Genomic DNA, 27,748 nt, shown 5'->3' with positions numbered 1-27,748 from the left:
CGTCGCAACCATTGTATTACCTGGCAACCTTTTCCTGTCACTGGAATTCACTGGCAGGAGAAAATTGCCCATTTTTTTACTGACTGCCAGTAAAAATACTGACGGTTGGCAACACTGCTTTACCAGTTTGTCTGCTATCCTTAGTAGCCAACAGACTCTACTATGTCCTGGTTGGAGTATAGGAGTAAAGATGCTGTTAAGCAAGTCATATGAACTTTTTCTGATTTTGACCTGGTAAAAAAATGGAGCCAGTTTTGGGAACAAGATATAAAAGAGTACTTAACCACTTAAGCCCCGGAAGATTTTACCCCCTTCCTGACCAGGGCCTATTTTGCGATTCGGCACTGCGTGACTTTTAACGGACAATTGCGGGATCGTGCGACGCTGTACCTAAACTAATTGGACGTCCTTTTTTTCCCACAAACAGAGCTTTCTTTTGGTGGTATTTGATCACCTGTGCGATTTTTTGATCATGCGCTATAAACAATAAAATGCGTCAATTTTGCAAAAATAACAATATTTTTCACTTTTTTTTTATATGAAATTCCCCCCAAAAAAATTTAAAAATCAAATTTTTTTAACATTTTAAGCCAATTTGTTTTATGCTACCTATGTTTGTTAAAAATAAAAATTGCAAAAAGCGTATTTTGATTGGTTTGCGCAAAAGTTATTGCGTTTACTAACTAAGGGAAAGATTTTTGTCATTTTTTTTTTTTTTTATTGAGTAATGGCGGCGATCTGCGATTTTTTTTTGCGGGACTGCGACATTGCGGCGGACAAATCGGACCCTTGACTGACATTTTTGGGGTTACCAGTGACATTACTACAGTAATCAGTGCTATACATACGCACTGTTACTGTAAAAACGACACTGGCAGTGAAGGGGTTAACTTTGAGAGGGAGGGGTTAAGTGTGTCCCTAGGGGCGTGCTTCTAACTGTGATTGGATGTGGCTTGAGGTGTAAGAACAGAGATCAACGGTCCTACATAGCAGAACCGTATGATCTCCATTCTTACACAGGGAAAATAGGTTGGGAGTAAAGGACTACAGTTTCTTTTGTTTATAAAAACATCTACTTTTGTTGCCTCTGTGTTGGGATTATGGCATGTGCAGGCTCCAGCATATGCAACACAAGGCCAGCTGATACATTTTATCAAAGAACTTAACTAATATACTCCGTTTCTCACAAGGCCTTACCTTCTTAACTCGCTCTGCCACTTTCACAATGCTAATATCAGAGCATGTGTTACAGACCTAAAACGTTGAAGTCCATTACTATTCCATGTTAATGTATACATAAAGAACACTCGGTCATTAGCCGGAAAACCGTGCCATCTATCATTTACTTAGCTGTAAAGCCCAGCATTGTGTGCTCATTGCCGACTGGAAATGGGAACTCTCTGAGGTAAATGCTGCTCTGAAAGAGCCATTCAGTGATCTCTCCTCTATGAAATGAAGCTGGCAGTAAGTGCTATGGAAAGAAAAACCAGCAAAAGGAACCGAACATCTAATTCTGACACCAACGCAGAAATGTTTGCTGCCATTACAGATGTAAGAATGAGGCAAACATAAACCTTACTAATAATGTACAGGCATATTACCGAGAAGCGCCTGAAGCAAAGCTTTCTAACTATACATCATGTAACGCCGATATAACAGCGTCACACAAAGAAAATGCCATGTAATTAATAGCATTCAATCTGGCTGTAGGTTTCAGTTGTATTAAACACACCAAAAGTAAACCACCTTTACAGTGGTAATAAGATGGTAAATACTTGCTTTTCCTGTGCTGCTGAATTCTGCTGTAATGCAAATAAATCACAGGGAGTGTCAATTTTAGGGTTCTCAATCCTCTGGTCCTATTCTGTGCTCTGTACTTGTTCCTGCCAAACCCTAGGTCACAACGGGACATAGTAGTTCCTTCCAGTAGAGTCAAGTAGGGTTGATCTCCTGGTGCCCATCGCTGTGGTTCTTCCCACCAATCCCTACAATAACTACAGGACACCGTAGTAGCATAGAATTTTCAGAAATGTTGATCTCCAGGTCCCCTGATATGCTCTGCAGTTCCTCCCATATAACCTTGTCACTACTGGTGATCGTGAGAAGAGGAACCACTGAGTGCAGGATGTATGGTTATCAATGAATTGTCAGTGTCTTCAATATACTGGGGTTTAGTGTCGTAGGTGGCAAGATAGGAAAGAAACGGTCCCGCAGATGCGCATGTGCTGGTCGAGTTTGCTCAGGCACGACAGCCACCTGCATAGGTGTTGTGACGAGACCCTTGCTCGCTCGCTTCCACTCCGACACTCCTCTGCTTGTGCTGCTAGCGAGTCAGCTTGCAGATCGCAACGTCTGATGGTTCGGTCAACCAAGGCTCCGGGATCCGAACTACAGCTATGTGCCGTTCAGGATCCATTAGAACAAACACCAGGCAGGCTGTATGCAAGTTCAAACAGGAAGACAATTTATTGGAATTACACAGCACACTTTTTATACAGAATTTGGAACATCCTGCCCCCAACAACCGCTTTCCCATTGGTCAATTGCACAGTACATGCCGTTCTCCTTCAGGTCCTCCTTAGCCATGCAAATGAGGACTTGAAAATGAGTCAGCAGGAATTGGTCCGATAGCTTGATTAGAAAAACTGTTATGTGTAATGAGACAGAAACCCCCAGGGGACAATCAATGTACACAATAGCCAGACACAGAACAATGGTTCCATAACGAGCCCCCAATACACATTACTCTGAGCGTCAATACATCCCTTAGCAAACAACAGGTGAGTTCATTAGCACACCTGACAATAGGTGAATGGAAAGCCACCTCAGACAAAAGCAACATTGTTAGACAGTCAGTCTCCTCATTGAACTTCCTGGAATGACCATATTAGGAGTTGTACTTCCTGGTCAGAGACCTCATGGCAAATGGGAACAAATCTCAATATTTCTACATGGAGACCTTGCTGACAAATATGAAGCAATCCAAACCATCACCATCTGTCCTTAAATTCCAGTGACGGTGAACACCGTCACAGGTGTAAACCGAGCCTTAAAGAAATCTTGCCATTTCTAATGCTACCAAGACATGGAATCTAGTACCTTGCATTTGGACTGAAGAAAATGTCCTTGGTTTTACATATACATACAGTATACATGAATTGTTGGTTTTCAAAATGCCCAACAAAAACCTGTGGGCTTTCAGAATTCACAACCGAGAAATGCATTTCTATTGTACCAAACCTAACCAAAGGCTCAATTCATTATAACAGATGTGTTTTTAAAATACCACTCTATTTTAATCCTAATTATATCATATAAAACTGTTAAATTCTGGTTAATGATTCCCTTTCGTTTTATAGGCTTACCTTTGAATTACGTAAAAAAACAAAACGGTTTAGTAAACTGTGGGGCAGGTGGTTGTCTAGTCCCCATACTTTGGCTTCCTTAGATCCAGGTAATTAAACTTTGTTTTTTGGGTTTTTTTTTATTTCATCTACATTTCTTGTGACCCTTGTGAGCTTTCTGTACACCCAATGTTTTTCTATGTACATTGTGAAACCGTGACAGGTTGATTTTTGTGATTAGGATTTTTTTCCCCCTGTTTTTTTCCCCCTCTTTTTTCCCATCGGTTGCTAGTGTGGCTGGTGGTTTTGTTTTCTCTGTATGTTATTGAAAACTTAAATTTTTTTTTTTTTTTAATTGTTAAATTCACAGAAATAATTATCCCACAGGCTTGTATTCATTTTTCTGCATGGATTTGGCATCTAAAAGTTAAAACCTAAATTTATTTTATCTTACTTTTTTACCACCACCTCATATGGGCCACCTTTTCCTGCTTCTTTCAGAAGACATCTACTGAAACTCAGAGCTATCACCAGCCTGAAGCTAGTGTTATTAGAAAAAATAAGTGATGTAATCTTTATGAATCAACATCTACTTCGATTTTATCATAACTGCTATATATATATATATATATATATATATATATATATATATATATATATATATATATATATATATATATATATATATATATATATATATATATATATATATATATATAAATAAAACGCTGACAGCAGCAGTGGTATAAATGCCACTACTTACTACCTGTATAGAGAAAGGTATAAAAATAGCGACCAAGCAAACCACTGTATTTTCCAGGGAATGATTATGTACCTTTTTTTTCCTTTTTTTCTAGTACAGGTGGTGTGTGCTGGCATAACACCCAACTGTCCTTCATTTGGAGGGACTGTCCCTCTGAGACCAAATTCCTCTGTCCTTCATGCAGTCTCAGATGTCTTTTGATCTGATGTAAACATCTCTATACAAAATCTACTATTTTACTACCAATAGTGTTATGCTGCACTAAACTTTTTTTAAATCAGTAAAACATAAGTTTGCTTTATTAAAGCAGGTTATGAAACTTTTGTAGGTTTAAAAAACCTTGTGACAATAGCTACATAAAAGGCCAGTATCAAGAAAATAACAGAACAGCAGCTTTAATGTCCTCCTTCCTAAAAACAGCATTTTTGGGGACCCGTCCCTTTCTAAATATGCTAAACTACATTTGCCCATTTTGTTTTTCATTGCCAAAAATTTAATTTTACTGTCTTGGATAGGGTCTACTGTACTGGCATTGTCCCAATGGCTTACGATTATTAAGGATTTCCTTTCCTTATTTAGGCTTACTTTTAAACTGCGCGAAAAGGCAAAATTGTTTGATAAAATATGGGGTAGGTGGAGCTCTAGTCCTCACATCTTAGCCTCTCTAGATAAGGGTTTTTTTTTTTTTGCACTGGAGTGTACTATCCTATAACTGGAGTTATTATTTTGGATTCGTGTGTACCAATTTCATATCTTTTGTGAGACCTGTTTTGTTAGGTTATATTTATTGGGTTTTTCACAATAATATACATCAAAACAAAAAAAGAAATCTTGGTTACTTAATTCTATAGATTCCTATCTGCATGCCCTTACTTCAAAGTTTAAGAAAAAAAAAAACCTTGAAAGATCTTGACAAAGATCATTTAGGACTTTCACTCTTAAGGTCTATCACAGAAACCAGGAGACACACAAATAAAAATACAATCATGTGTGCAATATCCTTAGAATAAGTAGATGTGACTGCAACCACAGATGGAAATTGAAAGCGACATTAAACCCAAAACTAAAAATGTAATATACTGCAGCTTACCAATCATTAGATGTGGTAACTGCATTTTTTTTCCTCTCTTTTTTTTTTCAGGAAGACGCAACAAAAAGACACCTTTGGACAGCAGAATTATTGGGGATAATTCTCACCAGCTGCTGTGTTATAACCGATAGGCCTTAAAAAGAAAATTTAAGTAGCCACAACATCTAAGAATTTTTAAGCACGAAACCAAACATTTTATTATGATCACTTAAAGCAATATGAAGTTTCCAACTATCACTGGTACAGGAAATATCCCCCTCACTAATAAATTACATAAACTATACAAGTTATGGTAGATTTAGACGTGCGCTCCCTTCCCTCTGAAGTCAGAAGCCAGATTTCTGATCACACTTCCGAGGCCACTGACTAGCGGTAAGAAAGTAATACAACCTCTCCTCACCGTCCATTTTTACATTTTTGATGACAAACACGGGCGTGGGAGGTGGATGGTGGTTGGCAAAAAGGTGGCTCAATCAAGCATTCCTGAGCCAACCAATCCACCCATACCTTCCCCCCAACCACATGTCAAAACTTGGCCTAAATCTGCTTGTTTAGTTGCATCACTTACATGAGAAGACGGTAAAAAGTTTTAAAAGTGGGCCCACTACATAAACAGTATGTTCATTTTTAAAAACAAATGGTTATGTGAGCTCTTAAAACCAACCTAGACATTCATTGGAGCCTACTGTGGCATTAGTATTGTTAAAGGAGAAGTTTGGCTCTCAGCTATGCTCCTTCAACACTCACTGGAGTGCCGGGCTGTAGACGGCGGGAGCAGATGGCGCTGGCTCTCAGAATGCCAGAAGCCAACTGTCAATCAGGCAGCTGGGTGAATCTGAATATACTTGGGATCATTCCATGTAGTTCTGTCACATCAGCCAACTGCAGGCAATGGACCACTATAAGCTGACTCTGAGGCCACACATCTTTTGCCATACATCTATCTTAATGCACTGTTAATGCTCCTACAGCCATACCATCAGATCATCACAAATCACATTATCAGTGGGTTTGAAAGCACTAAAAAGACAAGGGTCCTGGTGGGTTAATGACTGACATGGCACGAATTGAGATTGAGAAGATTCAACACTTGACTTGAACTAACCTTCATATTGTCAAAAAAACCTTTACACCAAAATGGTAGATCTGGCTCTGCAATTCTATGATTATAACAAAAGTTATGGAACAAAAGTACAAATAGGAGATGTATTATCCAGAAGTAGATCTCAGTTCTAGAATGGTCAGTAATAGTTCATAATTAACATTTATACTGAATTGAAACACTAAACACACCTTTAGGGTTAGATATGATCATTTTAAAAGCTAGTGATTACAGCCTGTAGCACAAATAAGAACAGTACCTTAGGCAGCCAGATGTGTTCTTAAAGACTGTAGTCCATTCCGCATCACGGGGCTTGGAGTCCTCATTTGGTTCATTCTCCCAGCCAGAGTGAGGAATGATCACCTCATTAGTTAATGTTTGAAGGCCATGGTTGATGATAACCATCTTCAAGGGTTCATACGAGGACAGGTTCCACAGAGTACCTTTAGAAAGAAGCAGAGTTCTAAGTGGCAGATGTACAAGTCAATTAACTATGCCTAAATGCAGTGAGGCAGGCCTAAAGATATTCCAGCAACACACTGGGTCATCAGATGGGCAGAATTAATTGGCCTGTTGCAATGCAATTATTTGAATCTGTGCTAAACCTTGATTTAGACAAATGGCCGCAATCGCCATATACTTTTAGAAACCATGAACAAATGCCACATTCATTAAATTTATCTTGTTATAGCAAACCTATAAAGAGAGAGTAGCAAAAATTACAAGAGGACACTATACCATGCATATAACATGCCATTTTTAATATTTCAAGAAGAGCAGCATATAGAAAACGAAAAAAAAAAAAAAATTATTATATATATATATATATATATATATATATATATATATATATATATATATATATACACACATATATATATATATATATATATATATATATATATATATATACACACACACATATATATATATATATATATATATATACACACACACACACACACACACACACACACACATACACATTATATATATATATATATATATATATATATATATATATATATATATATATATATATATACACACATACATACAAACACACACACTTATTACACAGTATATAGAGTAATCAATTTTTGGTTGCAACTTTGTCTGCACCTCAGATATTCCAAGCAGTAATGATTATGCTACTCAAGGAAAGTGAAAAGGGATATTAGGAAGAGGACATTTGCTGCATATCATATGACACCAGTAAATCAATACTGCATTTGCTTAATTCGCCATTGATCAAAAAAATGGATTAGGGATGACCAGCCTTCAACATACATAAAGACAGGAAGTTATGCCACTAAAAATTGTTAACTACTTCCATATTGTGATAAAAACAACTGTAATATAATTCTGCAACAGCTGTACAGCATTCTCACCTGAAGTGACAAAAAAACCAAGACTTCCCTAACCAATAAAGAAGGTGGCAAGGAGGATAAGATTACATCAAAAATGTGGTCACTATGCAGGATGTGCCACCACAGAATGTATAAATTATTAAATAGACCAGATTTGGTTATATATGTCCTAATAGACAAATATAAATTAGACCACCACCAGCGAGACACTATAGAGGCTTACTATTCCAGGTTTCAGAGATTTTTTTTACAAGTCATATTGGGCTGCCATGAAAAAAGGGTTTCTGAAATAAATGTAACATGTAGCTGGTGGGATAACATGGGATTTTTGTACTTACCATAAAATCCATGACTCAGAGTTCCATGACTCAGAGTTCATTGACGGACACAGCGCTCCATAACTACTGGCTTATATTGCCTTCTCCAGGAGTAGGACTAGGAAGAACTAGGCAGAACAAAAAACACCTGGCTACGCCCATGGGCCATCCTCAGCTTGGTATATAACCCCTCTCTCTGCTCTAGGTAATCAGTTTAGTAGCGAGCAGTATTAGAAGTATCAGAACTCCATAGAGGGGTGGGTGCTGTGTCCGTTGATGAACGCAGAGAAATGGATTTCACGGCAAGTACAAAAATCCCATTTTCGCTTTTGTTAGACGGACACAGCGCTCCAGAAACCATAACTACTGGGACGTCAAAAAGCCCTGTCAAAAGGAAAATGAGGGGTAGGGAAAATGACCCAAGGCTAAACATAAGAGCCCTTAACCAGGACACAGGAGCCCCACCTGAAAAATATAAGTAAAAAAAAAAAAACACCCCTCAAGAGGGAACAGCCCCTCTTAAAACAGAAGCCTCCAAAACAGAAGCCTCCAAAACAGAAGCCTCCAAAACAGAAGCCTCCAAAACAGAAGCCTCCAAAACAGAAGCCTCCAAAACAGAAGCCTCCAAAACAGAAGCCTCCAAAACAGAAGCCTCCAAAACAGAAGCCTCCAAAACAGAAGCCTCCAAAACAGAAGCCTCCAAAACAGAAGCCTCCAAAACAGAAGCCTCCAAAACAGAAGCCTCCAAAACAGAAGCCTCCAAAACAGAAGCCTCCAAAACAGAAGCCTCCAAAACAGAAGCCTCCAAAACAGAAGCCTCCAAAACAGAAGCCTCCAAAACAGAAGCCTCCAAAACAGAAGCCTCCAAAACAGAAGCCTCCAAAACAGAAGCCTCCAAAACAGAAGCCTCCAAAACAGAAGCCTCCAAAACAGAAGCCTCCAAAACAGAAGCCTCCAAAACAGAAGCCTCCAAAACAGAAGCCTCCAAAACAGAAGCCTCCAAAACTTTGCAGGCAAAAGAAGCATCCACAGATTCCAAAGTATCTACCTTATAGAATTTTGTGAAGGTATGCACCAACGACTATGACTACCTTGCAAACTTACAATATTGATACCTGATGACGGAAGGCCCAAGAAGCACTCAGCGCCCAAGTAGAATGCGCCATGACCGGGAAAGGTGAAACCGGACCTTAAATGGAATAGGCCTGAGTCACTGTCTGTCTGATCCATCTGGAGATGGTAGCCGAAGAAGCGGCCAGCCCTTTTCTTGGTCCATCCGTAACCACAAAAAGCAAGTCTGACCTCTGAAAGGACTCGGTAGCTGCCAGATACACCCAAATCGCACAAACCACATACAAGGTATGCAAAGTAAATTCCATGGTATGAGCCGGTTTTGGACGCAAGGAAGGCAACACAAGTTCCTCGCACTTCATACCTTACAGGAATTGCGTAAGAAGCCTGAGTCGAGAATGGTACTGGCCTTACCGTGGCCCTTGGACACCTATGGCGTCTGCCAGAGGAACCCGTGATCTCGCCCGAACCTCGGTATCCTCCTGTGGAGACGAACCTGCATGTAGGACTGTGCAACAGAACTGTCTTGAAGGTGGATTCCACCAGACTCCGAACCTGTATGCAAAATGGGAAAGAAAACTATCTCTGTGATAGCAGCCGGTGAATTACGGCCTGTGTAAAATTATTTTCTATGTGCTGAGAAGGAGGGCCCCCGTCTGTGACGAGGCTCCTTCCCTTTCCTAGACTATGGTAGAAAGATACTCTCCCCCCCCACCGCCGTGATACCTTTAATGACTTCATCCAGGGTAACCCCAAACAGGCAATTGCCTTGAAAGTCCTAGGACGACATCAGTTTGCGACAATATGCGTCAGAAGGAGCAACGTGTTGACGTCACTGCGTTTGCCCAAGTCCCGGAAGGATGGGCTGCTATGCAGAGCCAGCCGGCTTCATTTATGCATGTTATTCATTTTCTTATGTAAGTGCAACCTTTACTCGTTAAATAAATGTTAAAAGGATTTTATGCTATGAAAGTTTTTATTTTGGGGTTACCTTTGACTGAGTCTCCTCAAAAGTGACGGGCTTCGGTTTCCTCATTAAGTCCCATTGTTTAAACAGAGGCCTAGGCTGGGCTATAGCCGCAGGCGATCGAGAAATTCCGTGACAGGAGGTCTTTATAATTTGGTAAGCAGCCAATTTATGTGGTGGAGGCTTCTATTTTTCACATGGGATCACAATCAATCGGGTGATGAAGAGTTCACTTTGGGACTTTACGGACTTTATGACATCACTTTTTGGACTATTTCTATTTTCTTTATGATATAAGTGCAACTTTGGCTTATGATCTCCTTGAAAGGGCAGATCAATTTGAGCTTTCTTGGAGGCTTGGTCTGCAGACCAATTCTTAAGCCACAGCCTAATTACCACAGCTGAAACAAAGTTTGGACAGCACAGGAGCTGTATCCAAAGCTGCATCACAAATAAACTGCAGCCCATGGACCAACTGGTCCGCTAAATCAACATAAGCAGCAGGGGACCTGCTTACCCACCAGACCCTGGTGCAAAAGCTTGGCCCATTCCGTTAGGGTCTGAGACAACAGGGCTGAAGCAGACTGGCCGCAATGTCGAACCAGCCATAGTAAACATGCTGCGTGCCACAGACCTATGTCGCTCACTCTCGGGAGGCTAGGGGGCCGATGCCTGTGTCAGGTGACTCCGATTGCCACCTGACACCTGCAATCGTTCCCTGCGGAGAGAGAACGGTCAGCTGTTGTAAACACAGCTGACTGTTCTCCCTGCAATGATCATAGAGCCCATATGATCCTTCTATATAGGATCACATGTCTCTATGGTCATTTCAGAAGCCCCACCCCCCACAGCTAGAATCACTCCCCTAGGCTCACATTTAACCCCTTGATCACCCATGTTAACCCCTTCCCTGCCAGTGTCGTGCATATTTTTAGCACTGATTACTGTAGTAATGTCACTGGTCCCACCCAAAAGTGTCAAAAATATCAGTCAGGGGTCCGTTCTGTCCGCCACAATGTTGCAGTCCCGCAAAAAAAATTGCAGATTGCCGCCATTACTAGTAAAAAATAAAATAAAAATGACAAATCTTTCCCGTAGTTAGTAGACGCGATAACTTTTGCGCAAACCAATCAAAATACGCTTAATGCAATTTTTTTTTACCAAAAATATGTAGCAGAAAACAAATTGGCCTAAAATGTTAAAACAATTTTGACTTTTAATTTTTTTTTGAGAATGTCATATAGCAGAATGTGAAATATATTGTTTTTTTCAAAATTGTCGCTCTTTTTTTGTTTATAGCACAAAAAATAAAAAAAACGCACAGGTGATCAAATACCACCAAAAGAAAGCTCCATTTGTGGGGAAAAAAGGACATCAATTTTATTTGGGTACAGCGTCGCACGACCGCGCAATTGTCTGTTAAAGTAACACTGGAGAATCGCAAAATAGGGCCTGGTCATTAAGGGGGCAAATCCTTCCGGTCTTAAAGTGGTTAAAGTACAGGGATTCCTCTACTGGGATCATGGTAGTTTTGTTCAACCTGGAAACAGGAGGGTCCACCACTGGTGAACTAGTCCACTTTTTAAAAAAAGGGACTCCTCAAAAGGGTAATGTACAGCAAAATGTTTATGGACCACAAGGGGGAATTTTGGTTGTTCACATTCCTTACAGGAAAACCTGTCAAAAAAAAGGCACATAATTAACACCTTTGGAGTGTGAGGTGACTTATGCGTACCAAACCTCACAGCTACGTCTGTGGCAACATCAGCCGCATCCTCCATTTTTAAAGTCTCACGCACTGCAGTGAGAAGTGCGTCTACCAGCGCTTTTTAATTCGCTACTGCGAAGATGGAGGAATCATCCTCACTGTCGGATGGATCTGGGGGTGTGATATTAGGCCCCCTGGACAGGCCGCAGCCACGTGAGACTTTAAAAGTCTTGTCGCATTTGGTCAGAATCTCTCTTTTGCAGAGACCTCGTATGGAACTGTGCAAACCGAACTGCCTCGAAGGTAGACACCATCAGGCACAGCACCCACATGCAAGTCCAGAGGGATGACCATTTGTTGGACAGCAGGTCTACGACAATGTTCCTTGCCCTTGGTAGCCTGTGGAAGAAAGGTACCCCCCCCTCCCGTGAGACCTTTAATGATGTTAAGCAGAGTAGCTCCAAACAGGCAATCTCCTTGAAAGGGAAGATCAGTCAAAGCCTTCTTAGAAGTCCGGTCCGCAGACCAGCATTTAAGCCCCATGACACGCCGAAAGGACCACCGCCAAAACAGAGAGGCGAGCCATCAGGGGAGGCACATCCAAGGAGACATCACAGAAACTACAACCCCTGGACCAAAGATCCCAGCAAGGAACTAGGTCCTTACTTCTGACAAGGCAGGAGAAAAAAAAAAAAAACAGACTACAGTAGGGAGAAGGAGTATACCCTCTGGGACTGCCTATGGGTGTAGCCAGAAGTTTTTTCTGCCTAGTGTCCTACTCCTATAGGGTACAGTATAAACCAATGGTCAAGAATGACAGGAGCTGTGTGTCAAAAAAAAAATTATTAAAGGGAATTCTGGATCCTCTGTCAGCTTCCTCACTTCCTGTCTGGCAAACGTTTGTCCCCAAAACAGAAAGCGAAGGGAAATCTCTCTAACTGAAACCCTGGATAACCGTAAACCTGACAGGGGATTGATCCTTTGACTATTCTATCTATATTAAAAAAAGTGTATTGGGTATAGACATACTTTATTATATTACACATGGGTGATTACGTTTACATAATCATATATGAGCGGTTCAAATTTGATCACAAATTTATAAATGACAAAATGTAAAGTGGTAATTGTTCAATGTGTTACCGAGGACACAAAATGTGTTCCAGCCTTCAAGTTAACTTTCTGCCAAGCGGTTAAGCTAGGGATTTCACTACAATAGCAGCATACTGAGGAGTGCTGCACTGGATGGCAGCTCTTAAGAGGAAAAGTCATGTTTGTTTTTTTTTTTAAGTGCCTGGGAGGGCTCCTTGCCATTTTCACCCAGACTCCTGGGCCCTCCCTTAGAAATTATAGACTGGCGTTTACACATCAGCTTAAAAAAGTAAGTCAGGGATGTCAAACTCTTGCCAGATTTCTGAATGTGCTATGGGACTGCCATTCAACCCTGTAGCCTAGTAGAAGCAAGCCAAGGAATGATACAATCAGACAGACCTCAGACATTTCAAGCATGAGAGGGAAGACCACAGAGAAAAAAAAAAAAAACGGTTCACTTCGCAGTAAACTTAAAGTGGTTCTAAAAGTTTAAAAGTGGATGTAAACCCTCACATATACCCAGTGAAGTGAACAGCCTAAGATGATACATAGATGAAACAAATCCTCCTACATAAGTTTTACTTGTATATGTGCTGTCTTCAGCTTTCTAGACTGTTTAGAATGTGCACCTCCTGTTAGAATGTGCTCTTCCTGATTCACCTGTAGGAGGTAAGTTTGGCCAAGACACAGCCGATTGCGGAAAGGCACGTTCCACCACCCCCCCCCCCCCCCTCCACATAGGCAGAAAAAGGGGGAGCTGTGCTGTGAAAAGACCAGCTCTCTGCTAATCTAGTTATAGGACCCATCCTGACACAAAATTCAGTCTGGTTTTATCTCAGCTTCTGACAAGTTCTTGTCAACTATCATGCTGATAACAGAAGAATGGAGCAGGAGAAAGCTACAGGACTTAGGGCTTTTGGAGCGAGATAAGTAAACACTACACAAATTTCATGAATCAAGTTTACATGCACTTTAAAGGATAAGTTAACTTTAAAAAAAAACAAAAATAATAAATGCACATGGTTTTGCAGGTAAACAAATGTAAATTTTTTTTTTTTGTTGCAGGAGTCTGTAAAGCATTGCACCAGCGATCAGGGGGCCCGTGCATTCATAACATGTTTTATGGGTGTAACATGTTATGAAAGGTGAACTTATCCTTTACTGATTTTTACCCTAATGCATTCTCTGCATTAGGTTAAAAACCCTTCTATGGTGCAGGATTCTACGCCCCGCAACCCCTCCCCAATACTTAACTTGAGCCCGATGTCAACCCAGCATTGTGCCGAGTGCTGGGGAGGGGGTTGTAGAACCATACTGCGTCTATAGTCTACAGACTGCTTCTTGAACATAAAAAAAAAATAATCACCTTTTCTTTAAAAAGCAGTCACACCGCCCAAAGCCAGCCATACATGGATCAAAATTCCACCGGTACAGCAGAGACCAGCTATATTTTGGTCCATGTATGGGCATTGTGGTAGTACAACCACCCTTTTCCATTTTCTCACTTGATTAGCGATGTAAGCTATAGACTGCAACATTAGTCAGAATACAATGACACAGTACCTCATCCATCTTCAAATGTGTGGATGGTGGAATCCGGTCAGTTTTTTTTCATTCAACCCTTTGACAGACACATCTATGGGCTTGCCTAAGCACTACAGAGAGCACTACTGCACCACAAGAGTGCAAGGGATTTGGATGGGCTTTTCTACTCAGGATGTGGCTTCTTCCCAAAGCAAACAAACTGTAAAATTCTGCACACCTTTTGTTTTGAGCCACCAGGAATGTATTTAGCAGATTAAAAAAACTGAAAGTTCAGAAGCTGGTTTTAACATTAGTTACCATGTTATCCAAAGCCATGCCAACCTAAAGCAGAGTTCCACCCTCAAAGGTGACTTTGCCCCATCCGCTTGCTCTGTGTCAGCTGAAAAAGAAATGGATAATGACTATTTTTTTTTTCTGTTAACTTACCTTGTTTTTGAAGAAAATGTACTTACCTTACTTCCATCTTCCTCCCTCTGCGGACACGGCCGCCGCCGTCTCTTCCTGCTTGCGTTGACTCCTGGGAGCTGAATGTCATCGCTCCCAGGAGTCAATCCGCCTGCACTGGCCCCGCTCGTCAGTTCTGGTGCATGCGCATCATTCCCAGCTAAACAGCTTCTGGGCATGCCCAGAAGCTGTACAGGGATGACGCGCCTGCCCGGAACTGATGAGCAGGGCATTCTGGAAACGAAAAGGACACAGAAGAGGATGCACTGGCTTCAGCTGCCCACACCAGAGATGGCAGCACTGGACAAGAAATTTTAAAGGTAAGTATTTCTTCTAAAAAAGTAGGTGCAACCTGGGACAGTTCAGAGGCTATCCATTCTGAAATGCACTAGCCCTGACTGGGGGGACCCAGACAGGTGCCCCTACCAGCTCCATCCCCTTCACCCATTTTGGGTGTCGGCGGTGCGCTCCCCCAACCCACTACCGTCGCTGCACCCCAATTCACCTAAGAAAGGCATGTCCTCCGGGGGGGGGGGGGGGGGGGGAGTGGGTGAGCAGACGAGGGCCACAGAGACCGAGCTGGGGGGGGGGGGGGGGAGAGACGCGATTGGGGAAGGAGGGGAGCCCGGAGGTTCCGTCCGCCCCAAAACCCGCCAGGGGTAGAGGGGGACAGCTACTTACCACACCAGGAACAGGTGAGGTACCGCTCCTTACAGGACACCGCTCCATCATAATGTGGGTGCTGTCGGCCAGGAGGAAACGCTGCGACTCAGGTCGAAGCCAGTTCCTATGCACCCTCGCAAGACGTTTAACTCGCAGGCCAGCCCCAGTTTTAGTGGGGCTATGTCGCTGCCGAAATAGCTCAGAGCTGCGGTCTGCACACGCTCGCTGGCTGGACTAGGAGGACCCTAAGGATCTAGAGTATCCAGATTATCCAGTTGATAGTAGATTCTCACAGGAACAAGAAAACAATTCCATTTAAAAATAAAAAAATAGCTAGGACCAGAGATCTCAGCATGGAACTAGGTCCTTAGTCCTGACGAGGCAGAAAAAAGCTAAATACCTATAGCAGGAAGTTGGAGTATACCCCCAGGGACTGCCCCATAGGTGTACTCAAGCTTTTCTCTGCCTACTATCCTACTCCTGTAGGGGGCAGCGTAACTCTACGGTCATGAAAATGAAAAGCTGTGTCTGTCAATGAACGAAAGAGCGGAAAAAAATTTTGCCTGGATAAACACTTCAAAGCCTCATGTACACTGGACACTAAACACCGCCTCTAGAAGGATCCTCTTTTTTTGGCCTCTAAACACCCATCCCCCCCAATGTTGGGTTATGTATCTACACACACACATAGGTGTTTACAGGCGTTTAGAGGCAGGGATGTTTAGAAGCAGAAAACAAAATATGCTGCATTCGGGAGCTGCAGCATTTTGGCAGGAAAAAAAATGCCTGATGCGCCTAGACGTGCTTAATTTATATATAGTTACATAGTCAGGTTGAAAAAAGACAAGACCATCTGGTTAAAAAAAAACAAAACAAACAGTTTTGAAAACCCAGCCATACAATCCCACATACACAATCCTATACCCACAGGTGATCCAGAGGAAGACGAAATAACCCCAGCTAAGCATGATCCAATTTGCTACAGCAGGGGAAAAAAAATTCCTTCCTGATCCCCCGAGAGGCAATCAAATATTCCCTGGATCAACTCTACCCAAAAAAAAAATGTAGTACCCACTTCTATTAAGTACACCCAGGTAAGAATCCAGACCTTTTTTAAAGCAATCTAGTGAGCTAGCCAGAACCACCTCTGGAGGGAGTCTATTCCACATTTTCACAGCTCTTATGGTGAAGAAACCTTTCTTTTTTTTTTTTTGGGACGAAATCTGTGTTCCTCTAGACGTAAAGAGTGCCCCCTTGTCCTCTGCGTTGACCTTAAAGTGAATAACTCAACGACAAGTTCACTATATGGACCCCTTATGTATTTATACATGTTGATCATATCCCCCCTCAATCTCTTCTCAAGAGAATAAGGCTTCTTTCACACGGCCGCTCCGTGTGAAAGGTCCGCTGCGGGACTTTTTTTTTTTTTTTCCACGGAGCGGATGACATTTCTGTCATCCGCTCCGTGTGCCCGCATATCATCCCATCCGTTTGCGGATGATATGCGGACATAATGTAAGTATATGGTACTGCGGATGTCAGCGGATGACACCGCTGACATCCGATTTTCCTTCCTTTACGTTTTTTACACGGAAGAAAAAATGGGGTTCTGTTCCATTCGTAAAAACGGAACAGAACTGAAAGGAGGAAAATCGGATGTCAGCGGATGGTATTCCGCTGACATCCGCAGTGCCATTCACTTACATTATGTCCGCAAAAAAATAGGATGATTTGTGGACACACGGAGCGGCCGTGTGAAAGGGCCCTAAATTCAGTTCCTCTAATCTTTTCTCATAACTGAGCTCCTCCATGCCTCTTATCAGTTTGGTTGCCCTAATTTACTGACATTACCCCAAAGCTGACACATTTAAAGAGTCTGTCAAACAAAAACAGATATTTCAGGGTTTAGCAGTATTTCAGTGATTCAGTTGATTTCTGCATTATAGTCACTGTGTCTGCAAACCTGCGGAGGACAATACATAGGGGCTTTCTCCGTTTTACAAAATGAAGAATGCAGCTCCCAAGTGGATAGTAGTCAAGAATTATTGCAGAAAAATCTTGCTGTCACAGTACACTAGACATATTAAAAGCCAAGGGTTGGGTTGACCCAACAGGTTCCACCTAAAATATTTTAAGTAATTTTTTTATGAACATTTAAGAAGAAAAATTAATGAATAACAGTCCAAAATATAAAATACACACACAACAATATACACATCACTACAGAACCTCACCTGTTATAAGCTCCCTGACTTCCATGTCATTTGTCTTCCTCAGAAGCCGAATCAATGCAGGAATACCATCACAATTCTTTATGGCAACTTTGTTTTCATTATCTTTTCCAAAAGAGATGTTACGTAGGGCTCCACAGGCTTTACGATGGACTTCAGGCTTAGGGTGGTCCAATAATCCCACAAGGATGGGAATGCCTTTGAGTTGTCTCACTTCCTTTTTTATTTTGTCATTCTCATAACATAAGTGTTGTAGATAGGCAGCTGCGTTGGACTTGACGGGGTCAATGGGATGATTGAGCATGGCAATGACTTCAGGCAAGTCAGGATCTCTCCACCGGGGATCTTTCCGAATGCTGTCGATGGAAGGTGAACGCTTTCCCAGGCGGTCTATGCTGGCCAGGCTTCCTCTCTCTGGTTGAGCCAGTGGTGCGGCATAGCCACTGTGGAGATAAGGGATTCTCTCTTCAATCAGTTCTGACTCCAGAGGATCATCATAGGCTCTATGTGTAGAGAACATGTATAGATATTTATACAATTCTGTGCAGTTTTTGTGAAGAAAGGAACTCTTACCAGTTACTATTAACAAGGAAACATCTACCTGATTAACCCAAAGAGCAGCTACAGATGCTGACGAAAATGTAGGAAAGAAAAGCGATTCTTATAAATTGAAATTCACTGAATGAACAACATAAAATTAGACCACTGGCAGAAACACATGGTGTAGGACGTCCCTTCCTTATTACCCACTTTCTCCTGCATTCTATGTTGTGAAATGCTCACCAAGACCCATGTGGAAAACCAGGGAGATCTTGATACAAAAAGTGTGTTTATACAATAAGGCTCCATTCACATATATGGGAATCTGATGCATTGTGAACCGTATCCAATTTGAATAACAGGTAAACCCGACCAGCTTTCAATGGAGCCAGTTCAAATATACGCAGGGTGGTTGTGGTGCGAGTTTTAAAAGGGTCCTATGCGTTTTCAGTCTGGTTCAGGTGTGATTTCAGTGTCAATTCGCACCTTAACCTAAAAATGCAAACCGCACCAGACTGTGCACCAAAACCGCACCCGCATATCTGCGAACGGAGCCTAAGGCTAAGACCAAAGTGGAAAGCCCATTAAAGCAAGAGGAATTTTTCTGATCTGATAAAGGGATATCTGGATATAGGTTAGGGCACCTTGTACGCCGACACTGATCTATGCTAAATATGTCGGAGAGAAATAAAAAAAATTGTTGCCTCAAGAAAAAAAAAAAAAACAAGAAAATGCCGCAGACACCAATCTAATAACTAGAAACCCAAGACTGCTCTAAGGCTAAAGAAACGTATATATAGTCTTGTATCCACCCCCCTCTTGTAGTTTTCTGCATACAGCCTGTAATGAGTCGACCTGCTAGGTCCTTCCCATCGCCTTGCTCTCTGCAGCACAAAAATGTCACTGCAATGTTACCAAGGTAATAACTGGGTTTGCAAAGGCATTTAGTGTACACAAAGTGGATTTATATTCTGTGTGGCTTTAAATACAAGTTAAAATAAAGTTTTTGAACTTTAATCTAGTTTCTAGAATCATAATACTTTTGGCTGAATTCTGTTGATCATATTAAGAGTAAACTATACATTAATGTTGAAGTTCAAACTAATCTTCACATGTGCCCCCTGAAAAGGTTACTCATTTATCAAAGTGTCAGAAAAGTGGTGGGACAACACAGTGCTATATGACAACTGACAAGCTATTTTAGAGGGGACTTCTAGTCTACCCCATGCTATAACCTTCGCTGGACCCTAGGCAGCTGGCATCTGTGAAGTGAAAAAGAAAAAATGCACTCAAAATGTGCATTTAAAAAATATGTTGGGGTAAATGCAAATAAATCAATCTAATCTAGTGCTTTAAATCATTTGCTTTATACAGTGTGTGTGTGTGTGTATTTCAATTGAGGATATACAGTAGGTGTATGGGTATAAAGCATATGATTTGAAGTGCTAGATAGGATTGACTTATTTGCATTTAGGTGTCCATTTATCAAACAGCGGTAAATTACCGCAATCTCCAGGACAGCTCTCCTCTGAGGGCCTGTTTATGAAGCGGTGTAGATTGCTTCTCCTTTTGAGGAGTGAAGTGATCAACAAATGCTTCGAACTGTGGAGAACGCCCCCTGGTATTGTAATCTCACAAAACATAGCCAATTACAGTACAGAGGTGTCCGCTTGTAGGGATTCTCAGTAGCTCACACTACGCATTATAATAGAAAAAACGTAAAGTTGGGCCCCTTTCACACAGGCGGACCCCGTTCAGATCCGCCTGTCCATTTTTTTGGCGGATCTGAGCGGATGCCCCATGCATCTCTATGGGGCATCGGATGTCAGCGGAGACATGTCCGCTGACATCCGATAAATCTGGACGGATGGAAACCCTATTTTCCATCTGTCCAGCGGATCGGATGAGAATGGACAGACGGTCCGCTCCCATCCGATTCCCCCAAAGAGAACAGCGGGGACCTGACAGCTCTATCTCCGCACACAGCGCGGAGACAGAACAGCTATCCGCCTGCTTGGCGGATCGATCCCCAGCTGAGAAAAAAAAGGAGTCAGCCGACGGGTCTTAATGTTTACTTTGTTTAATATTTGAACCTAATAGCTAGATGTGTTTCTCACCTGCACTACTGGTTTTGGGGGTTTGTGAAAGTCAGGAGGGCTTTTTTTTTATGGTCTTGGGGGCCCTGCTTGAGGAAGTAGGAAGTCCATAATCTTGCTTTCTTCCTCCTCCAATCTCCGGGGATTCTCTTCTCTCCTGGATTCTCCCCTGTGGGCTGGAGAATCTGGAAGGGAAAGTTCTAACAGATTGCACCTTTATAAACTGGCCGTTTCTGTTAATGACAGATTCTCTGTGAGCTGAGATGCTCAGTGAAGAACATGTTCTCCACTGAGCATCTCGGTTTCATAAACTGCTAATGATCCGAGATGAGCTGCAATCCGCAGGATCTCGGTTTCATAAAAAGGGTAAATCTTCGTGTGGCATATTTTATAAATACATATTTTAGAGATGACATTTACATGCAAAACATTGACACTCCATTTATCTTTTCAGAGAAACATCTGTAATAGGTCTGCCCCGAACCAGCTAAATATCCATCAAGTCTAATTCTCTAGCCCACATTCCTTCACCATTACCCAGCCATATTTCGGTAAACTGCTCTTGTCTGGGAGTGACTGAGATGAAGCGTGGCAAAGCCTCTCTCTCACATCACTGAGCAGGAAGAAAAGAAGCTGCTGTTATCAGCTGAATATAGAGGAAGGTTGTAAAGCTGACCAACTTATCAGAAAAACTCAAACTGACAGTGCCAGAGCTTTGGCCAGAAGCTCAACCCTTTAACCACTTCAGCTCCGGAAGGTTTTACCCACTTAATGATCAGGCCATTTTTTTGCAATACGGCACTGCGTTGGTTTAACTGACAATTGCGCGGTCGTGCGACGCTGTACTAGAGCTGCACAATTCTGGATAAAATGAGAATCACAATTTTTTTTGTTTAGAATAAAGATCATGATTCTCAGCGTGACATCTTTTACATCATACAAAAAAAAAAAAAATTGGGCTAACTTTACGGTTTAGGTTTTTTTTTTTTAATTAAAGTGTAACTGCATTTGAAAGGACTATATATATTATATATATATATATATATATATATATATATATATATATATATATATATATATATATATATATGTATGTATGTATCAGTATTTGCTTGAAAATTACTTGGAACCCACAAAAAAATTTATATATATATATATATATATATATATATATATATATATATATATATATATATATATTATATTATATTATATATATTATATATATATATAATTTTTTTTTGTGGGTTCCAAGTAATTTTCAAGCAAATACTGATTTTAACATGTAAGCAACAAGTGCAAGAAAAAGGCTTGTCTTTAGGAGGTTAAACTCCTCACTTAGGTCCCTTTCACATGGGCGATCAGATGCGCCTGTCAGTTTTTCAGGCGGACCAGATCGGATCCTCCATGCATCCCTATAGGGCAGCGGATGTCAGCGGAGACATCAAAGAAAATGGCCTCTGCCCCCCACCTATAACTGGCCTTCATAGCAAAGAACACATGGAAGGGTAACACACATGAGACAAACAAAAATAAAAATTCCCAGTTCAATTTGCTAACCAGTTTGCTTACCAACCAAATTAACATGTCAGCTGACACCCGCTGCTATCCGATTCCTATCCTGTCCGTGAAATCCGGACGGATGGAAACTATTTTCCATCCGTTTGGCAGATCGGATTGGATGAGAACGGACAGGCGGTTAGTTCTCATCCGATCTCCCCATAGAGGATATCGGGGATCTGACAGCAACGTCTCTGCACACAGAGTGAAGACAGCGCTGTCACCCTCCTGCTCAGCAGGAATCGGCAGATTAATCCCCCTGCTGGGCAGAATGCACTCCTTTCTTTGTGAAAGGACCTAAACAGACGAAAGTTCATTCCTTTGATCTAAAAAAAAAAAAAAAAAAAAAAACCACGAAATGATACGATTGTAAAACATTGTGTTTATAGTCATCTAGCAGCCTTAACAATGTGAATCGAGATCGCGATTTAACAATTGTGCAGCTCTACGCTGTACCCAAATAAAATGTATGTCCTTTTTTTCCCCCACAAATAGAGCTTTCTTTTGGCAGTATTGATCACCGCTACGGTTTTATTTTTTGCACTATAAAACCCCACAAATGTTTTTACTTTTTAGAATAAATAAAGAGTGCTGCGCAAATAACAAATGATCATAAAAACTTACAGCGCGTGAAAAATGGCATGTAAAATCAGATAAACAGCAGATTGAAATAGTATACAACATTAAGGTGCCAATATAAATATATAAAATCACATAAAAGTGCAGAGATTACAAAGAAAGTCCAGTGAAAATCGTGAATAGTAGTGCTGTAAAATATTAATAAATAATAGTCCAAAAATGGTGATTCAACCAATATAAAGTGATCTGTGCTCCCAGGGATGAGTGACCAGAGTGTCACAGTAGACAACCAACCGTGCACCCCCTTGTGAGTAGGTGCTCACCTTAGATCTCTATAGGTTCTGTGAGACTGTCGACTGCCAGCACACGCTGTGAACTAAAGGCAGCATTGAACGGTCTCTCCCGCTATACCACCACGATTTCAGCTATCATTTATTGGTTTATTGATGCGATCGTTTGATGTGCATATTATGCACCCACACATGAGTGAGACCATTTACTTCTATCTAAATAAAAACGTTTTTAAGGATTTCATGCACTATTATAAGTTTTTGGTTTTCATATAAATGCTGCACTGAGTGATACTGCAAGCCAGGCTTAAGTACCGTGGATGAAAGGAGCCACGAGGATACGGATGGATGATCTTTAGGATCTTCTTACCCATGCGCTTTTTAATAGAGATCTAAGGTGAGCACCTACTCACAAGGGGGTGCATGGTTGGCTGTCTACGGTGACACCCTGGTCACTCATCCCTGGGAGCACAGATCACTTTATATTGGTTGAATCACCATTTTTGGACTATATTTATTAATATTTTTCAGCACTACTATTCACGATTTTCACTGGACTTTCTTTGTAATCTCTGCACTTTTATGTGATTTTAAATATTTATATTGTTTATAGTTATATACTATTTCAATCTGCTGTTTTTCTGATTTTATATGCCATTTTTTCACGCGTTGTAAGTTTTTATGATAATTTATGTTATTTGCGCAGCACTGTTTATTTATTCTAATTTGTTTACACTGTTATGAGAAGTGGAGTGTCTGCAGCAGATAGCTCATTTATTTAAAACCTTGAGGTTGCTCGCAGGATCTCTATTTGTTTTTACTTTTTGCTATAAAACCCACCCAATAAAAAAAAAAAAAAAAAAAAAATCGAATTTCTTCATCAATTTAGGCCAATATGTATTTTGCTACATATTTCTGGGGAAAAAATCCCAATAAGTGTATGTTGATTGGTTTGCATAAATGTTTATAGAAGAAAAAAGGATAGATTTACGGACTTTGTATTTTTTTATTGTTTTTTCTAGTAATGGCGGCAATCAGCAATTTTTAGCAGGACTGCAACATTGCGGTAGACAAATCTGACACCAAGTCACACTCTTTGGGGACCAGTGACACCAATACAGTGATCAGTGTTTAAAAAAAAATGCACTGTCACTGTATAAATGACACTAGCAGGGTAGGGGTTAACACCAAGGGCAATCAAGGGGTTAAGTGTGCTCCTAGGGAGGGCTTTCTAACTCTGGGGGGGGGGGGGAGTGGATGCACTAGAAGAAAAGAGATCCCTGACAGAACAGCAGTTTGCCTGGATTACAGGGCCGCCCTGCCACAGTATACATTCTGGAAGAGTTTATTCTTGGAGGAAAATAAATAAATAAATATTATATATATATATATATATATATATATATATATATATATATATATATATATATATATATATATATATATATATATATATATATATATATATATATATATATATATATATATATATATATAAATAAATAAAAATGTTTTTTTTTTTTTCTCTTTCTGTGTATGATCTGTGATTGGAGCACACAGAACCCATTTCTGCATGGTTCCTGTGAAAACTATCGTCAGTAAGGAAGGATGTCTAAGGTTATACCGAAGATAAAAAATAGTTGACAGATCTTTCATAATACTTCAATAGTCAAAACACAGCATGGTTCCAAAACTAACAGTTGCAAATGTCTCAGCTCAAAGCCACAATATAGATTTTAAAGTGTTACTAAACCCACAACAGTAAAAATAGTCTGTATATGCAGTAAAGCATGCTTAATATACTCACTGTGGAACCTAAGGGGTAATTATCTGCATTGAGTAAAAGGGCTGTTTGATCCTGTATGCATAGATCCTCCCTTCTTCCACCGACTCCAGAACAGGTTCGGATAGTACAAAGCCTTTGGAGTCAGACTGCACATGCTCAGTTTGGTGTGTATTACTAGGGTTTTTTTTTTCTTGGGAGAGTGCATGTGATCAGCACAGGGCCAATCAGCACTGTCCACACAGAAGGGTCAGGGGTCTTGCAGCCTGAACGGACAGCTCAGTGCAGGATGAAAACTCCTCCTACCAGCTTTACCCAGCGCTCGGCTGACACTGATATAAGTCACAAGACTGCTAAATACTGCTAATGAGTAAAATGTATTTAGCAGTTTATATTTACTAAAACGATTGCATTTCCATGTTCTGTGTATTGTGTAGACCAGATATAGTGAATGCAGATCCTGGGCTTAGTAACACTTTAAGTGGATGAGCAATACATTTTCTAAGAGTACATGGTGGATGTACGATTGTTAGTTCCATACCTTATAGAGTTTACACTGCCAAAAAGCAGCACAGCTTGTGCATGTTGCCATAGCAAAATCAAGGGCTGGTACAGATCAGGGTTGCCAACTGACCCCTATTGCTAAAGAAGTTCTTTATTCACTTTAGAATCATGTTCCATGCTATTGTGCAACCAATGCAAGAATCAAGCTTATTGATATTTATTGTGTTTATTTTTATTTTCACCAATAAGCCAAGGACCCACCCAATGCCAGCATTGCTGTTTTTATTGTAATAGAAAAATGAAGAATGGACAAAGGCGCACATGGCGCAGCTCTGGATTAAGCTAGCAGGAAGACCTGTTTGACAATTTAGAATAATTCCTTTAGAATCACTTTAGTAAGTTTTAAAGTTTCAAAAAAAATCATAATTAAAATTCCAAATTGTGTTTTTCTTCATTTTCCCCTCATAAGAGACAGCAACTTGGCACACTGGTTGGCACTTTGTTAATGTGAAAGTGAATCTTTTTACCCATTACAACTTGCTTCTTGCTGGAGGCTGCCATTTTGCTGAAGCCCAGAGCCCCCTAACAGCAGTAAATCATAAAGCGGAACTAAACCCATTGATTAAATGGTTTCAAAAAACAGTGACATTCCTGGATTGCCAACTGTCACATTGGCTTGTGTCCTCAACCAAAGAGTCAAACCATCATTTTTCTGGTATCATAACTGATCAAATGTGCAGCACCATGGTAGTTGCAGTTTAAACAGAAGCAGCTTCCTTGGCTGTAAAGGATAGGTGGGTTTAATTCCGCTTTAAGGCGGTCAGCAGATCGGCCTTTACAAAACTCAGTGCCTGAAAATGCCTAAAATGGGAGAGCACCTGAGCATGTGCAGAGCAGGATGAGACAGTGTATTACTGGAATTTAAACAGTATAGACCAGGGGTAGGGAACCTATGGCTCGCGAGCCAGACGTGGCTCTTTTGATGGCTGCATCTGGCTCGCAGAAATCTTTAATAAAGGGGGGCGTGTCGGGAGGTGAGCCGCGCTGGACGTGTAGTCTCAGAGATCCGCCGCGTCTACCGCTCAATCCAGTGCCATCCGTGTAGCTGAGCCCGGTGCCAAGGAGATTTCTGCACCCATCGACGGTACACTTTGTGGACTACTCACCGCTACCCTCAGTTCATCTCTGGGTGACCAGATTGCCGCGCTACGGACCCTGCAGCCATTCGCGGTACCGCTGCCGGCTCGTGTGCTATGCATCGGAGGGCCTTGGCAATCACCGCCCGGTAAGGAGACCTGCCATCAGGTCCCTGTGCCCCAACAGACACAATCTCCTTCCCCTCTGACACCCGGGGACCCGCCTCTCACATCCACTTCTGAGGCCTTCAGTGGCCGGCCGCCATTTTCTCAGAGCCTATACTCTCTTCCATCACTCGCAGGCCTGCAGGCGCTTCACCACTCCGGCCTCATTGCATACCTGCCTGCTCTGCCCTCTTCCCGACCAGACTCCAGGCACTTTCACATGGCTCCTTCTACTCACTGTATAGCTGCGGCCCATGAATACGAATATTAAATAAAGGTTCCTGACCCCTGAAATATAGTGTATGGCTCTCACGAAATTACATTTGAAAATGTGGTGTTCATGGCTCTCTCAGCCAAAAAGGTTCCTGACCACCCCTGGTATAGACACTTCTTTTTAAAGGTTTTTATATTGCTATACCTGCAAAATGGGCCAGCCTGAAGTGATCTATCAGGATCTTAGGTTTTGACTTGAGTTCCACTTTAACAAAACAGTTTTGAAAATTTTTGAGCGGGGAAAGGTTAAAATCCCTATCAGACTTAACTGCCACTTGGGGCTCTGTTAAGCTGGCTATATATGGTTCAACCAATTCCTTAATTCACACATTAAGCCCCGGTTCACACTACTGCGTGTGCGGGGTTCGCATGTCATGTCGGAGCGCACTGCTCCGACATGACATGCGATCAGCTGTGCGGTGCGAGTTTAGCCATACAGTTTGTATGGCTAAATTCGCATCGCACCCGCAGCAAACACGCACAGGAGGCATTTTTGCTGCCGCATCAGGATCGGATCGCACAGCGGTTCACACTTGTGCGATCTGATCCTGTGCGAACTGCACGATCGCACTGCGATATGCGATCAAACTGAGGGTGTCGTTAAGATTACATTGACACCCCCAGCGGATCGCATATGGCAGTGTGAACTGCCGGGGGTGCGTGTGCGATGCGGGAACAGGCTGCGAATTCGCAGCCTTCCCGCATCGCATCAGTGTGAACCGAGCCTAAAGGTGGATGGGGTAATCTTCCCTGATGCACTATTGTAAACTGACAGTGGGGAGGCTCCGCCACCATCAGAATACACAGATCAGTGCTGCAGCCGCTGAGCAAGGAGCTTTTATCCAACGGGGTAATTGAACAGAAGTTGATCGGTAGACAAACTTCTGTTCAACTGCAGTGGCTATACATGGATTGAAATTTGGGTAGTCCCTGCTGAATCAGCCTAATTTCAATCCATCTATATGGTCACCTTAAGAGATATTTCCCATCACTTTATTTTCTAGAGCAAGAGGTGCACCGAATGGAAATTTTGGTGCTGAAACCAAAAATGCAGTATGCACTTAGTCGAAAACCGAAACTGAAAATAACAGTTTTCAAAAAATATATTTTTATAT

The 27,748-nt window shown here is 41.5% G+C and overlaps 1 protein-coding gene across 4 annotated transcripts in view; it reads right to left on the bottom strand.

Annotated features, from left to right (window-relative positions):
* Nucleotides 1-27,748, bottom strand: part of ARVCF (ARVCF delta catenin family member) — a 380,287-nt gene that overhangs the window by 115,985 nt on the left and 236,554 nt on the right. For all 4 annotated transcript variants that reach the window (XM_082268310.1, XM_082268312.1, XM_082268311.1 and 1 more), the window contains 2 exons: nt 17,711-18,210; nt 6,559-6,742 (listed from right to left, as the gene is read on the bottom strand). In XM_082268310.1, coding sequence (XP_082124436.1) covers nt 6,559-6,742; nt 17,711-18,210 — 684 coding nt within the window. The remainder of the gene's footprint in view (nt 1-6,558; nt 6,743-17,710; nt 18,211-27,748) is intronic.

Source organism: Pelophylax lessonae, assembly GCF_965119305.1.
Source record: "Pelophylax lessonae genome assembly, chromosome: 1".
NCBI classification, from domain to species: domain Eukaryota; kingdom Metazoa; phylum Chordata; class Amphibia; order Anura; family Ranidae; genus Pelophylax; species Pelophylax lessonae.
Note: the sequence above shows the minus strand (reverse complement) of the source record. Positions and strands in the feature narration are given on the sequence as shown.